This window comes from Mercenaria mercenaria, chromosome 10 (assembly GCF_021730395.1).
Source record: "Mercenaria mercenaria strain notata chromosome 10, MADL_Memer_1, whole genome shotgun sequence".
NCBI lineage: Eukaryota > Metazoa > Mollusca > Bivalvia > Venerida > Veneridae > Mercenaria > Mercenaria mercenaria.
In genome coordinates, this window is record NC_069370.1 from 29,245,364 (window position 1) to 29,263,107 (window position 17,744).

Consider the following 17,744-nt stretch of genomic DNA (forward strand, 5'->3'; position numbering starts at 1 on the left):
AGTGTTAAAAAGCGGGCCAAAGTTTCATTAAGATTGGGCCAATAATGACTTGTGACTTCTAGAGCGTTAACAGTCAAATTGTTGACGACGGACGGACGACGGACACAGAGTGATCACAAAAGCTCATCTTTGAGCACTTTGTGCTCAGGTGTGCTAAAAATCGAACATAGACACAAATCAAATCTACTGCAATACCAGACTACACCACCATCTGTTCTTCATTGCTTTCAAGTTTCTTTAACAACAAAGCCTTCTATTTTCTTTACATTTATTTTTTTTATTTTCAACAAATAGAGCTGGCATTTGAAGCAATACGGGGCCACAAATCTGCACATTCTTTTGCAACAGGACCAGTGACTGCAGAACCTGAAAAATAAACATGAAAAAGTTAAATAATATATAATATGAATCATTGATGCAGATCGGTTCAAACAGATGCATGATAGCCTACTGATGGACCTATGAAGTCCCAACAAGCTCACACAAGAGCACCGCCTTGCGGGTGCTGACGCTCATCTGATTTTATTTGTATAATAGAAATATTGTCCTACCCATGATTTTCTAAGTCTTAAAAGGGCCATCACTCTTGCAAAAAGCAGGATAGAGTTATGTTTCTTGATGTACAGTGTCCACTTATGATGGTGAAAAACTGTTGCAAGTTTTAAAGCAATAGCTTTGAATAGTTTATGAGAAAAGTTGACTTAAACATAATATTCAACCAAGAAAATGATTTTTCTAAGTCCAAAAGGGGCAATAATTATTGCAAAAAGCAGGATGGAGTTATGTTGCTTGCTGTACAGGGTCAGCTTATGATGGTGAACAAGAATTGCAAGTTTTAAAGCAATAGCTTTGATAGTTTATGAGAAAAAGTTGACTTAAACATAAAACTTAACCAAGAAATCTGATATTTTCTAAGTCAAAAAGGGGCCATAAATCTTGCAAAAAGCAGGATGGAGTTATGTTTCTTGCTGTACAGGGTCAGCTTATGATGGTGAACAAGTGTTGCAAGTTTTAAAGGAATAGCTTTGATAGTTTAGGATAAAAGCTGACCTAAACATAAAACTTAACCAAGAAAACTGATTTTCTAAGTCCAAAAGGGGCAATAATTCTTGCAAAAAGCAAGATGGAGATATGTTTCTTGATGTACAGGGTCTGCTTATGATGGTGAACAAGTATTCCAAGTTTCAAAGCAAAAGCTTTGATAGTTTAGGAGAAAAGTTGACCTAAACATAAAACTTAACCAAGAAATCTGATATTTTCTAAGTACAAAAGGGGCCATAAATCTTGCAAAAAGCAAGATGGAGTTATGTTTCTTCCTATACAGGGTCAGCTTATGATGGTGAACAAGTATTCCAAGTTTCAAAGCAATAGCTTTGATAGTTTAGGAGAAAAGCTGACCTAAACATAAAACTTAACCAGGCAACGCTGACGCCGACAACCGCTCAAGTGATGACAATAACTCATCATTTTTTTTTCAAAAAATCAGATGAGCTAAAAATTGTAAGGGTCATCTATTAACTGCAGGCAATCATCCTATGAAGTTCGACAACTGTAGGCCAAAGCATTCTTAGTTAAAATAAAATAAAATTGATCGATGTTTCCCCCCCTATTTTCTGTAACAAATGGCCCCATATACATGTAATCCCAACTTGCTCAGTGACAAGTGTAAATGTAATTTATGGTGTTTGTGACATCACAACATTATGTTAAAATAGCTTGGTCTGCACCAACAGTTTTTTGACAAAACAGAATAATTTGTACAATCTTCCTAAAACGTCACCCAAGAAATTTGTGTAAAACTGTTGTTTTTTTTCTAAATTGGACCTGCTGTTTCTGTTTCCAATATTTACAGTTTCCACTATATATCGTAATAATTTGAACAATCTTGGTAGAAGGTTACACAAGGACCATTTGTGCGAAATTATTACAAAATCAGACCTTTAGGAGCAGACGTCGTTTAAAGATTTTCTATTTTTGGCTCAGGCGGCCCTATGTGCAACCAAGTAGAACCATTTGAACAATTTTGGTAGAGAACCACCCAGGTCAAGTTTCATCAAAATCCATTCAGTGGTTTTTGAGGAGATATGTTGTTGACGACAGACGGGTCCAAGATGGACACACCGTGATCACAATAGCTCACCAAGAGCACTTCTAATAAATCACTGCCTGTGTTTTTAAATATGATTTACACATATTGCATTTTAATCCTATATGTGGGTACCAATATCTACTGCAATATTGGTTAAATTGATGACCCCTTTTCTCTCTCGAAATTGACGCAATTCTTTGATGCGCTCCACTGTGGCATGATGTGCTTCTTTAAATTTTTTTTACAGATCCCAGTACACATGTTGCTATGTGTTTAATACATTTACACAAGTATGCAGTTTATCTGAAGCTCTGGTAGCTGCACTGAAGTATTAATTTTCCTTTTGTTTAACTTTAGCAATTCCCTCCTTTCTTATACAACTAGGATCACTTTAGAAAACTGTCTAACCTTTCATTTCTCCTTTATTGTTTACTATAACCCCTGCATTGTCTTCAAAGTATATAAAAGAGCCATCTTTCCGCCGAATAGGTTTCCTCTGTCGTATCACCACAGCAGGAAGTACTGTAATGAGAGATATTAATAAATCTTGATTTACAATTAATTACACTCACACATGTAGATTTCATTTAAACAGGAGTACCTTTTTTCTTCTTTGTGCAATAAATAAATTTTTCTTTAAGATGGCATATCATAGGGATATTCTAATAGAAGCTTGATCTGGGATGCTGTATTTGGCTCGAGCTAATTTCGCGATTGGATCACTTGATGCAATCCAAGTGCCAAGCGCCAAGTGTGATCTAACCAGGCAAAATTCATAAGCCGAATAAATATTCTCAGAACAAGGTTTAATTATAATGTCCTTTTATTATCAGGGATATAAATTAACACTCAGACCCTATTAGCCATCTGGACTCGTTACAGGCAAATTCTAGGGCCCCAGCCTAAAAGTTAGGGGCCCAGCTATTATTAGCGGAAAAATATACTAACAGTGGTTTAGATCGACATACTTGATCATAAGTCTTGTAATTTGCTTCCTGCCAAAATACATCAAAATCTTAAATATAAATACAGAACACTCATCAAATTCACATTGAAAAAGGAAAGTTATAATCAACCAGTGCATGACATGTTCTAAACATAGGACACAGCCTCTCAAACGCGGATGCACTTACTTTAAAGTTTGAATGATTTCTGCTGCACTAGAAGATTTGGGTTATTTATGGGCATTTTGATAGAGGCTGCACGCTTATGGACAACTGAATTCTAGTATTTTGTTACATTGTCGAGTTACAGGACTTGCAACCCGTCACGAAATTATTACTTGTACAAAAAGTACAAACCATGTTGCGGTCGGTGTTCTAAGCAGCCACGGTCTGTTAACAGCCCATTTTTCATTAAAAGTCCTCATTGGCCTTAAGGTCTTTTCATAATCCTGATAATATTTCCTTTTGTCGCCGTGACCAGTCGTTCTAAGCTTTTTAACAGCCTTCAATAAACCTCTAATTTCTAGTGCTGTATTTCTATGGGCGCAGCCATTTTAAGAGACGGAGTAATTGATCCGCCTATGCCGATTGGTTGTAGTATATATCAGTAACTTTAATTGGTCGATTTAAGTGACGTCGTGCGTATTAGTAAGACAGTCTCGGAAAAACCCAGAATATTGACATTAGGAGAATCCAAAGCCATTCGCCGGCTGGGCGACTATCTTCGAACATTTGACTCGACCAGGTTCAAATCTGGTCACACTGGGCGAGTGTTAATTTATATCCCTGATTATATACCCTCACCTTTTTGTTTGCTGTTTTGTTATCAAAAGTAATATTCAATGTTTATCAAGGTCAAAATAGAAATGAGTGTAGTTTTTATGTGTACAGTCGAATTTCCGCAGGACTGGCAAAATGTGTTAAAATTATTGCTAGTTCAAGCCATCGAGGGTTTGGTTCACCAAAATATGTAACTGGTTACTCAACTAAACACATGTACACTATGTGCATTTTAACCTCTTCAAATCGAAACAGTAAATGGTACATGTATTTCAAGTATAAACTTCATCAGTGTTTTCCCTTGACTTTTGAAAATGAGGGTCATTGTGACCCCCAAATATTTCACATCTGGGGGTCATTTCCAAATTTTGGGGGTCATACAGATATACTTTTAGTACTTTGAATAAAACTTTGTTTTACTTATACTAGTGATTATACAGATTGAAGTGTTTCCTCATATTTGTCACTGAATAAAATGATAACAAGAGCCATGTTAGACATGGCCAATCCCCCCGCCGGGCATATTATAACTGAAGGCTAAAGTTCCTGGCAAGTTAGTGTCTGAAAGTATTCATTTTGGGAGAAGCTTTGAACAAGAGGGCCAAGATGGCCCTAGGTCGCTCACCTAAGAAACACTCCATAACAGTGTAAAACATGTTTGACCTAGTGATTTCATGGAAACAAATATTCTGACCAATTTTCATTAAGACTGGACCAAAAAATTGGTCTCTTGCAATAAAACAAGTATTTTCTTAGATATGACCTAGTTTTTGACTCTAGATGACCCATGTTCAAACTCGACCTAGATTTTATCAAGGCAATCATTGTGACCAAAATTAATGAAGATCAACTGAAAAATACAGCCTCTATCACATACAGAAGTTTTTTCTTTGATTTGACCAAGTGACCTAGTTTTTGACCTCAGATGACCCATATTCAAATTCGACCTAGATTACATTAAGGCAATCAACCTGACCAAATTTCATAAATATCAACTGAAAAAAACAGTCTCTATCGCATACACAAGATTTTTCTTTAATTTGACCTAGTGACCTAGTTTTTGACCTCAGATAACCCATATTCAAAACCGACCTAGTTTTCATCAAGGCAATCACTCTGACCAAATTTCATGAAGATCAATTGAAAATACATCCTCTATTGCATACACAATGTTTTTTCTCGATTTGACCTAGTGACCTAGTTTTGGACCCCAGATGACCATTTTCGAAATCAGCCTAGATTTTATCAAGGTAATCATTCTGGCTAAATTTCATGAAGATCAGTTAAAAAATACAGCTCTATTGCATACACAAGGTTTTTCTTGGATCTGACCTAGTGACCTAGTTTTTGACCTCAGATGCACCATTTTCAAACTTGGTCTAAATTTCATCAAGGCAATCATTCTGACCAAAATTCATGAAGATCAATTGAAAAATACAGCCTCTATCGCATACACAAGGTTTTTACGTGATATGACCTAGTGACCTAGTTTTTGACCCCAGATGCCCCATTTTCGAACTTGGCCTAGATTCATCAAAGTAATCATTCTGACCAAAATTCATGAAGATCAACTGAAAATACGCCTCTATCGCATACACAAGGTTTTTCTTTGATTTGACCTAGTGACCTAGTTTTTGACCCGAGATGACCCATTTTCAAAATCAACCTAGATTTTATCAAGGCAATCATTCTGACCAAAATTCATGAAGATCAGTTGAAAAATTCAGCCTCTATCGCATACAAAAGGGTTTTTTTCTTTGATTTGACCTAGTGACCTAGTTTTTGACCCGAGATGACCCATTTTCGAACTTGGCCTAGATTTCATCAAGGTTATCATTCTGACCAATATTCATGAAGAAAAATTTGAAAAATACAGCCTCTATCGCATACACAAGGTTTTCTTTTGATTTGACCTAGTGACCTAGTTTTTGCCCCGAGATGACCAATTTCGAACTCGGCCTAGATTTCATCAAGGCTATCATTCTGACCAATATTCATGAAGAAGAATTGAAAAATACAGCCTCTATCGCATACACAAGGTTTTTCTTTGATTTGACCTAGTGACCTATTTTTTGACCCCAGATGACCCATTTTCGAACTCGGCTTAGATTTCATCAAGGTTATCATTCTGACCAATATTCATGAAGATTAATTGAAAAATACCCCCTCTATCGCATACACAAGGTTTTTCTTTGATTTGACCTAGTGACCTAGTTTTTGACCCGAGATGACCCATTTTCGAACACGGCCTAGATTTCATCAAAGTTATCATTCTGACCAATATTCATGAAGATTAAATGAAAAATACAGCCTCTATCGCATACACAAGGTTTTTCTTTGATTTGACCTAGTGACCTAGTTTTTGACCCGAGATGACCCATTTTCGAACTCGGCCTAGATTTCATCAAGGTTATCATTCTGACCAATATTCATGAAGAAGAATTGAAAAATACAGCCTCTATCGCATACACAAGGTTTTTCTTTGATTTGACCTAGTGACCTAGTTTTTGACCCGAGATGCCCCATTTTCGAACTCGGCTTAGATTTCATCAAGGTTATCATTCTGACCAATATTCATGAAGATTAATTGAAAATACACACTCTATCGCATACACAAGGTTTTTCTTTGATTTGACCTAGTGACCTAGTTTTTGACCCGAGATGACCCATTTTCGAACTCGGCCTAGATTTCATCAAAGTTATCATTCTGACCAATATTCATGAAGATTAAATGAAAAATACAGCCTCTATCGCATACACAAGGTTTTTCTTTGATTTGACCTAGTGACCTAGTTTTTGACCCGAGATGACCCATTTTCGAACTCGGCCTAGATTTCATCAAGGTTATCATTGTGACCATTATTCATGAAGATTAATTGAAAAATACAGCCTCTATCGCATACACAAGCTAAATGTTGACAGACGACGGACGACAGACGACAGACGACAGACGCCAGACGACGGACGACGGACGCCGGACATCGAGTGATCAGAAAAACTCACCTGAGCATTGCTCAGGTGAGCTAAAAACCGTTTAGTTGTGGTCCACATCAGGGGTTTTAAAGATGTGGAAGAAAGCATTATTCAGTGGTGAGGTGGTTTACTGCTAAATTTGATTAATTTTCATGAACAGTATAGCTGTATGATGTTTTTCTATATGGCTACTGTAAAAAGAAGGAATGGAAAGCTAATGTTGTTCAGGGAACAAGAGTACCAGAATGTCACAATACATGCCCGTCACAGCAAATTTCTTTACTCTAGCAGCTGTATTTGCAAATGGAATTTTAATTTTGTGGTTGTTTAGTAATCATTGTAAGTTTTTCTAAGTCCACAAAAAAACTCCTTACCAGGTAGAGATGCCTAAAATTGGAAAGTAACATCCAGGTTGTACCACAGAAAAGTGGTCTTGTTTTTTCCCTGTGGTCAATTATAACTAGAGCTATCACTAAAGGTGATGAATGTACCCCCCGCATGCACTGACACAGTACATTGGAATTTGACGCACACAAGATTGCATAATTATGTGGATTGTATGTATATAGACTGTATGTATACAGTATAGTAACAAAAAACAAAGTCCCATAACTATGCAGAATATTTATCTAAAAGAATGTAACATGCACCATGCAGAACTACGGTTGGTACTGATCACTTGTGTGAAGTTTCATTAAATTGTGTGTAAGGGTTTGGTAGATTAGGCATATGCAGATTGTATGTACATAGTATGTTAACAAGAAACAAAGTCCCACAACTCTGCAATTTTTGTCGCTGAAAGAACCTAACATGCCCCATGCACAACTACTGGTGTTACTGATCACTTGTGTGAAGTTTCATTAAATTGTGTCAAGGGGATGAGGAGAGATGGTGTGCACAAGAATGTGTCTATGTATATAGTATAGTAACAAAAAAAACAAAGTCCGAAAACTCTGCAAATTTTTTTTCTGAAAGAACCTAACATGCCCCATGCACAACTACTGTTGTTACTGATCACTTGTGTGAAGTTTCATTAAATTGTGTCAAGGGGATGAGGAGAGATGGTGTGCACAAGATTGTGTCTATGTATATAGTATAGTAACAAAAAAACCAAGTCTCATAACTCTGCAAATTTTTTTTCTAAAAGAACCTAACATGCCCCATGCACAACTACTGTTGGTACTGATCACTTGTGTGAAGTTTCATTAAATTGTGTCAAGGGGATGAGGAGAGACGGTGCGCACAAGATTGTGTCTATGTTTATAGTATAGTAACAAAAAAACAAAGTCCCGTAACTCTGCAAATTTTTTTTCTAAAAGAACCTAACATGCCCCATGCACAACTACTGTTGGTACTGATCACTTGTGTGAAGTTTCATTAAATTCTGTCAAGGGGATAATGAGAGATGGTGCGCACAAGATTGCGTCTACGGACAGTGTAGACCTTTACATTAGACCTAGGGACCTGGATCTTGCGCATGACACTCTGTCTTGTGGTGGTGAACATTTCTGCCAAGTTATAAAATCCCTCTATGCATGAAGATTTTGTGCTCTGGACAAGGTTTTCATTCTTGTATTCTTTGACCTCTAAGTGTGACCTTGACCTTAGAACTAGGGACCTGGTTCTTGCGCTTGACACTCCACCTCGTGGTGGTGAACATTTGTGCCAAGATATATCAAAATCCCTCCATACATAAAAAGGATATGCTGCGGACAATTTTTTTTTAAGAAAATATGATAAAGGGGAATAACTCAAAAAGTAGGCAAGGCAGAGTTATTGTTCTTGCACACTGCACTTTCTCCCAATGTGTTCTATCAGTGTATGAAGTTTGAAGAAAATCCCTCCAGTACTTTTGGAGTTATGCTCCGGACAAAATTTTTAAAGAAAATATGATAAAGGGGAATAACTCAAAAAATAGGCAAGGTAGAGTTATTGTTCTTGCACACTGCACTTCCTCCCAATGTGTTCTATCAGTGTAAGAAGTTTGAAGAAAATCCCTCCAGTACTTTTGGAGTTATGCTACGGACAAAGATTGTTGCGGACGCACAGACGGACGGACGGAGAGCATTTCTAATATCCCCTTCGCCTTTGGCGGAGGGATAAAAATACCTGATAGTTGACTTTTTACTTATATATGTGCTAAAATAGGTTTTCGTATTTTTTACCAGGCAGTGTTATAGTAGAAACTGGTGATCTGAACCGTTGGGTCCTACTGTACTTGCTGCCGAGAACGTCATAAACATCGTCTAGTAAACAGCAGACTGGTACTACTGATACTAGTAGCGAGTAGTGATAACAACTGTTACAAAATGTTAATCAGTCAAAGTATCAGACTGGGTATTAAATTTGTGAAATGTGAATCGACGCAAATATAGAAAATTGGTGACGCAGTCTGCATATAATTTAAACCTGAAATTCTTAGTAAAAAGGGGGAATAATTCATGAAAAATTGGTGCCAGAGTTATGAACCTTGTGCCAAATGGTGCTGATGATGATGTTGAACAACTATTTTAAGTTTGAATGAAATCCATTCAGTAATAACAGTGATAGAGTGAAAGTGCATCAAAACTTTAACCTGAAATTCTAAGTAAAAAGGGGAATTAATTCATAAAAAATTTGTGCCAGATTTATGCATCTTGTGTCATATGATGTGGGTGATGATGTTAAACAAGTATTTTAAGTTTCAATCAAATCCATTCAGTAACAAGAGATCACAGAGTGATCTTGGCGCCCACCAATGTGCCATTTTTGAGTATTCCAAATTTCAAGACTTACTGACTAGCTCAAGGTCAAATTTCATTTCCGTACACAACACTGTGCATGTGGTCCAAATTCAAAAGCTGTAGCTTGAGAAATGTGAAAGTAGGTCACACGATCAATTTCAAGGACAAAGTTCTTTGTACACAAAACTATGCATGTGCATCAAGTTTGAAGGCTGTAGTTTGAGAAATTTGAAAGTAGGTCACTAGGTCAATCTTAAGGTCACAGTTTATTTTGGTACAAAAAACTATGCAAGTGGTCCAAATTTGAAGGCTGTAGCTTGAGAAATGTGAAAGTAGGTCACTAGGTCAATGTCAAAGTTTGTTTCGGTACACAATCCTATGCATGTGGTCTAAATTTGAAGCCTGTAGCTACAGAAATGTGAAAGTAGGTCACTAGGTCAATCTTAAGATCAAAGTTCATTTCGGTACACAAAATTAAGCAAGTAGTCCAAATTTGAAGGCTGTAGCTCGAGAAATGTGAAAGTAGGTCACTAGGTCAAAATCAATGTCAAATTTTTTTCGGAGCACAGAACTATGTATGTGGTCCAAATTTGAAGTCTGTACCTTCAAACATGTGAAAGTAGGTCACTAGATCAATGTAAAGGTCAAAGTTTGTTTCGGTACACAAAACTAAGCATGTGGTTCAAATTTGAAGGCTGTAGCTTGAGAAATGTGAAAGTAGGTCACTAGGTCAAAATCAAGGTCAAATTTCATTTCGGAACACAAAACTATGCACGTGGTCCAAATTTGAAGCCTGTACCTTAAAAAATGTGAAAGTAGTCACTAGGTCAATGTCAAGGTCAAAGTTTTTTCAGTGCTCAAAACTATGCACATGGTCCAAATTTGAAGGCTGTAGCTACAGAAATGTGAAAGTAGGTCACTAGGTCAATACCAAGGTCAACTCATGTCAAGGTTCATCTTGCACCCAAAACCATACATGTGGTCCAATTGAATATTGTAGGTTACTGACAAGAAGATTTTAAAAGCTTTTCCTATATAAGTCTAAAATGAACCATGTGACCCCCAGGGCGGGGCCATATTTGACCCTAGGGGGATAATTTGACCAAACTTGGTAGAGAACCACTAGATGATGCTACATAACAAATATCAAAGCCCTAGGTTTTGTGGTTTGGGCAAGAAGATATTCAAAGTTTTTCCCTATATAAGTCTATGTAAACCATGTGACCCCCGGGGCGGGGCCATATTTGACCCTAGGGGGATAATTCGAAATGATGATGTCACATACAAAATATCAAAGCCCTAGGCCCTATGGTTTTGAACAAGAGGTTTTTCAAAGTTTTTCCCTATATAAGTCTATATAAACCATGTGACCCCCGATAATTTGAATCATCTTGGTAGAGGACCACTAGTTGATGCTTCATACCAAATATCAAAGCCCTAGGCTCTGTGGTTTTGGACAAGAAGATTTTCAAAGTTTTTCCCTATATAAATCTATGTAAATTATAGAAATAAACAAAGGGCCATAACTCACTAACAAGAGATCACAGAGTGATCTTGGCGCCCACCAATGTGCCATTTTTGAGTGTTCCAAATTTCAAGACTTACTGACTAGCTCAAGGTCAAATTTCATTTCCATACACAACTGTGCATGTGGTCCAAATTCGAAAGCTGTAGCTTGAGAAATGTGAAAGTAGGTCACTAGGTCAATGTCAAGGTCAAAGTTTGTTTCGGTACACAATCCTATGCATGTGGTCTAAATTTGAAGCCTGTAGCTACAGAAATGTGAAAGTAGGTCACTAGGTCAATCTTAAGGTCAAAGTTCATTTCGGTACACAAAACTATGCAAGTGGTCCAAATCTGAAGGCTGTAGCTTGAGAAATGTAAAAGTAGGTCACTAGGTCAAAATCAAGATCAAATTCTATTTCGGAATACAAAACTATGCATGTGGTCCAAACTTGAAGCCTGTACCTTCAAAAATGTGAAAATAGGTCACTAGGTCAATGTAAAGGTCAAAGTTCATTTCAGTACACAAAACTATGCATGTGGTCCAAATTTGAAGGCTGTAGCTTGAGAAATGTAAAAGTAGGTCACTAGGTCAAAATCAAGGTCAAATTTTATTTTGGAATACAAAACTATGCATGTGGTCTAAATTTGAAGCCTGTACCTTCAAAAATGTGAAAGTAGGTCACTAGGTCAATGTCAAGGTCAAAGTTTTTTTCGGTACATAAAACTATGCATGTGGTCCAAATTTGAAGGCTGTAGCTTGAGAAATGTGAAAGTAGGTCACTAGGTCAAAATCAATGTCAAATTTCATTTTGAAACATGGAACTATGCATATGGTCCAAATTTGACGCCTGTACCTTCAAAAATGTGAAAGTAGGTCACTAAGTCAAAATCAAGGTCAAAGTTTTTTCCAGTACACAAAACTATGCATGTGGTCCAAATTTGAAGGCTGTAGCTACAGAAATGTGAAAGTAGGTCACTAGGTCAAAATCAAGGTCAACTCATGTCAAGGTTCATCTTGCCACTCAAAAATATACACGTGGTCCAAATTTGAAGGCTGTAGCTACAGAAATGTGAAAGTAGGTCACCAGGTCAAAATCAAGGTCAACTCATGTCGAGGTTCATCTTGCCACTCAAAACTATACATGTGGTCCAAATTTGAATGTTGTAGTTATTGACAAGAACATTTTAAAAGCTTTTCCCTATATAAGTCTATATGAACCATGTGACTACCAGGGCGTGGCCATTTTTGACCCTAGGGGGATAATTTGAACTAACTTGGTAGAGAACCACTAGATGATGCTACATTACAAGTATCAAAGCCCTAGGCTTTGTGGTTTGGACAAGAAGATTTTCAAAGTTTTTCCTTATATGTCTATGTAAACCACATATGACCCCCAGGGCGGGGCCATATTTGACCCTAGGGGTATAATTTGAACAATCTTAGTTGAAGACCACTAGATGATGTCACATACAAAATATCAAAGCCCTAGCCCCTTTGGTTTTGGACAAGAGGTTATTCAAAGTTTTTCCCTATATAAGTCTAAATAAACCATGTGACCCCTAGGGCGGGGCCATATTTGACCCTAGAGAAATAATTTGAATCATCTTGGTAGAGGACCACTAGATGATGCTTCAAACCAAATATCAAAGCCCTAGGCTCTGTGGTTTTGTACAAGAAGGTTTTCAAAGCTTTTCCCTATATAAAATATAGAAATAAACAAAGGGCCATAACTCACTCACAAATTGTTGAACCAGTCTGATTTTCAGGGGGACACAACTAGGGTACCAATACATCATTCTGACAAAGTTTGGTCAAAATCCCCCCAGTAGTTTCTGAGGAGATGCGATAACGAGAAATTGTTAACGGACGGACGGACGGACGGAATGACGGACGGACGGACCACGGACACAGAGTGATTTTAATAGCCCACCATCTGATGATGGTGGGCTAAAAAATTGTTGAACCAGTCTGATTTTCAGGGGGACACAACTAGAGTACCAATACATCATTCTGATAAAGTTTGGTCAAAATGCCCCTGGTACTTTCTGAGGAGATGCGATAACGAGAAATTGTTAATGGAAGGACGTCGGACCACGGACGGAAGGACGTCGGACCACGGACGCAGAGTGATTTGAATAGCCCACCATCTGATGATGGTGGGCTAATAAAAGAGATAGAGTGAAAGTGCATCAATTCATTAACCTTAAAAAGCTAAGTGAAAAGGGAATATAAATCATGAAATATTGGTGCCAGAATTATGGCCCTTATGTCAGATGATGTGGGTGATGATGCAATCTGAATTAAGTACATCTCCCATTACGCTACGCATAGGATCTGACAACGACCTATTGATGGCCTCGTTCTGAAAACCCTTCCGCTAGCCAATCAAAAGTTAACTTACAACATTCTGCAAGCTTTAAAATGGCTTGGTATTTGATATTAACAATTTTTATGTAGAAAATGTCAGATAGCCGTTTAGCTCAGTCAGTAGTGCACTTGCTCTGTAAGCGAGAGGTCGCGGGTTCGAGCCCTGGATTAACTGCAAATTTTTCTTACTCTTTAACTTTCGAACAAGTTGTCTGATTGGTTCAAACAACAAGAGCTGTCGGAGGACAGCAACGCTCGACTATTCAACAGCCTTGTCGATTGATTGAATACGAGTCAAAAAAGGGGCATAATTTAAAAAAAGCAAAATAAGGTTATGGAACCTGCATAGTGCTTATCAACTCATGACAGTGGACAAGTGTGTGAAGTTTCAATCCATTCCCATTAGTGGGTACTGAGATACCAGCTTACATATAAGAATTTAACCCAAAACTTCTAAGTTTAAAAACAGGCATAATTTTGTAAAATGCAAAGTTGAGTTATTGACCCTTTGCACTGCATGTCATATCATGACAGTGAACAAGCGTGTGAAGTTTCAATCCTTTCCCATTAATGGATACTGAGATACCAGCTTACATACAAAAACTTAACAAAAATTTCTATGTTGAAAAAGGGGCATAATTTTGTAAAAAAGCAAAATAAAGTTATGGGACCTGCTTTGTGCATGTCAGATCATGACAGTGAACAAGTGTGTGAAGTTTCAATCCATTCCAATTAGTGAATACTGAGATACCAGCTTACATACAAAACCTTAACCAAAAAATTCTAAGTCGAAAAATGGGCATAATTTTGTAAAAAAGCAAAATAGAGTTATGGAACCTGTGCAATGTAAGTCAGTTAATCACAGTAAATAAGTGTGTGAAGTTTCAATCCATTCCCACAAGTGGTTACTGAGATACCAGCTTACATACAAAACCTTAACCAAAAATTTCTAAGTCAAAAAAGGGGCATAATTTTGTAAAAAAGCAAAATAGAGTTATGGAACCTGTGCATTGTAAGTCAGTTTATCACAGTAAATAAGTGTGTGAAGTTTCAATCCATTCCCACAAGTGGTTGCTGAGATACCAGCTTACATACAAAAACTTAACCAAATCGGGACGCGGACGCCGACGCATGGGCGAGTCCAATAGCTCTACTATTCTATGAATAGTCGAGCTAAAAATAGATTTGCGAAAATAAAAGTAGCAATCTTGGAAATCCAAAATATACAGAAGACGAATGTGAATGGGTCGTTCTCAGATCTTCGTTTAGAAGATCAAGTCAGATTGGGTGATGATGAGGAATAACTATTTCAAGTTTGAATCAAAACAGAAAGTGTAAAAAAACTTTAACCAAGGTGGGGACGCGGAAAGACGCTGACGCCGGGTCGAGTAGAATAGCTCTCCTTATACTTAGTATAGTCGAGCTAAAAACCTAATGTAAAGTCAATTTTTGGGGAAAACTGCATTATTTCAAAGAAATTTTCTGAGGAGAAGGGACCTTCATAACGGCCCTAAATATAGAAGGAACAAAAGCTGTCACTATTGGTGACAAACGTCCCCCAAAGCATGCCCAAGAATGCTCAAATTTGTGTGCACACAATATACCAGAATAGTTTAGGTATGAATTATTTTGTGACCTTGATCTGAGAGAACCAGGTCATCAGCGTGACACACCTTAATAATCAATATGGATAACATTTTTGTCAAGTTATTTTCAAATCCCTTGATAAATAGCAGTTATGGACCAGACAAGAACCACATTAACTTTTGACAAAGTTTCACAAATCTAATCACAGGCTGTTTCTTCGGTGGTAATATTCAGGTACTCTCGAATTAACGCTTTTTTACCCCACAGTCGAACAATGACCTCTTATTTCTTTTGATACCGCTACACTTTTGATAAGATTTGCTGTAATATTTCCCGTTATGTGACATTTTGTCGGGAAAATAATCAACCGGAAGTAAACACAGAAAGACAAATTAATTTATCTCCCCTGAAGCACAAACTAAAGTCTAAAATACGGGACGCAGAACATAACGGATTAGACTGGTAATGCATAACACACAGTACAGTGCGCTATAGTAAGGCAAAAAATCGATACCCCACCAACGCTTCCTCCGGTAATACTAAAATGTAAACAAGATCGCACCATTTGTTGGTGTGATTTTGGGAAATGTTACCTCGCATTTTGGGAAGTTTCTCTGCCACAGTTGGGAAAAAATACAATCTTTTTGGATTGGGAAGTGGCCGAATATCGGCCTCTGTTATATAAGGATGAAAAGCCCTATAGACTCAGTGGACTTGGACGAGTGGTTTGGACCAGTAATTCATGGGCCATAATTCAAAAGGGCCTGGGCACTGGCACCAGAGCAGAAAGAAAAGGCCTTCGTACGTGTTATACCCTATCCCTAGGTATATTATAAGAACCATGGTCATGAACGGGAAAACCCATTTCAATCGTACATTTTTCACCTAAAACGCACAGTGCGGTGAATGGGTACCCAGCATATTGAACAATTGGTAATTTATCTTCCATCGTGCACCAGTCATATTGTCTCAATATTTCATATTGCAGAGATACTCCACATATTTTATGCTTTCGTCAACGTTACAGAAAAAACTAGAGGTCACAGCAATGTGCACATGTTAGGCGAAATGTAAACAAACAAAATCAGAATACAAAATATTCACAGTTTTATAATAATTCTCGAAATGATGAATGAAATTGATCTTAGATATGATTTTGAATTTGAAGTCACAGATTGGTATACATCTATACTGTTTATTTAATTCATATTGCATATTTATGCAGCATATACACATTTTAGCGCACATGTGTAGTTAAACGATGACTGACATACATTTTCACATCAGCCAATCAGAATGGTTTTGTAATCTAGACCAAAACTTCACTAGAGAAGTTCAACCAAGTTTTTTGTGTAACGTTGAAAAAACTATAAACTACGCGTTGTTTCTCTAAGATAAGATATATTGAAGAAATGTGATCGGTACACAATACAAGAGATCACAGAGTGATCTTGGCGCCCACCAATGTGCCATTTTTGAGTGTTCCAAATTTCAAGACTTATTGACTAGCTCAAGGTCAAATTTCATTTCCGTACACAACACAAATCTATGCATGTGGTCCAAATTTGAAGCCTGTACCTTCAAAAATGTGAAAGTAGGTCACTAGGTCAATGTCAAGGTCAAAGTTTTTTTCGGTACACAAAACTATGCATGTGGTCTAAATTTGAAGCCTGCAGCTACAGAAATGTGAAAGTAGGTCACTAGGTCAATCTTAAGGTCAAAGTTCATTTCGGTACACAAAACTATGCAAGTGGTCCAAATTTGAAGGCTGTTGCTTGAGAAATCTAAAAGTAGGTCACTAGGTCAAAATTATGGCCAAATTTTACTTCAGAATACAAAACTATGCATGTGGTCCAAATTTGAAGCCTGTACCTTCAAAAATGTGAAAGTAGGTCACTAGGTCAATGTAAAGGTCAAAGTTTGTTTCGGTACACAAAACTATGCATGTGGTTCAAATTTGAAGGCTGTAGCTTGAGAAATGTAAAAGTAGGTCACTAGGTCAAAATCAAGGTCAAATTTTATTTCGGAATACAAAACTATGCATGTGGTCCAAATTTGAAGCCTGTAGCTTGAGAAATGTAAAAGTAGGTCACTAGGTCAAAATCAAGGTCAAATTTTATTTCGGAACACAAAACTATGCATGTGGTTCAAATTTGAAGGCTGTAGCTTGAGAAATGTAAAAGTAGGTCATTAGGTCAAAATCAAGGTCAAATTTTATTTCGGAATACAAAACTATGCATGTGGTCCAAATTTGAAGCCTGTAGCTTGAGAAATGTAAAAGTAGGTCACTAGGTCAAAATCAAGGTCAAATTTTATTTCGGAACACAAAACTATGCATGTGGTCCAAATTTGAAGCCTGTACCTTAAAAATGTGAAAGTTGGTCACTAGGTCAATGTAAAGGTCAAAGGTCATTTCAGTACAAAAAACTATGCAAGTGGTCCAAATTTGAAGGCTGCAGCTTGAGAAATGTAAAAGTAGGTCACTAGGTCAAAATCAAGGTCAAATTTTATTTCAGAATACAAAACTATGCATGTGGTCCAAATTTGAAGCCTGTACCTTCAAAAATGTGAAAGTAGGTCACTAGGTCAATGTCAAGGTCAAAGTTTTTTTCGGTACACAAAACTATGCACGTAGTCCAAATTTGAAGGCTGTAGCTTGAGAAATGTGAAAGTAGGTCACTAGGTCAAAATCAATGTCAAATTTCATTTTGAAACACTAAACTATGCATATGGTCCAAATTTGATGCCTGTACCTTCAAAAATGTGAAAGTAGG

At 37.3% G+C, this 17,744-nt stretch overlaps 1 protein-coding gene across 1 annotated transcript in view; it reads right to left on the reverse strand.

The window, feature by feature from the left end:
- Positions 1-251: 251 nt before the first annotated feature.
- The window catches only part of LOC123559571 (60S ribosomal protein L23), a 36,325-nt gene continuing 18,832 nt past the window's right edge, over positions 252-17,744 (reverse strand). Inside the window, exons 4-5 of the mRNA XM_045351504.2 lie at positions 2,498-2,611; positions 252-366 (exon numbers count right to left, since the gene is read on the reverse strand). Coding sequence (XP_045207439.2) covers positions 284-366; positions 2,498-2,611 — 197 coding nt within the window. The 3' untranslated portion in view covers positions 252-283. The remainder of the gene's footprint in view (positions 367-2,497; positions 2,612-17,744) is intronic.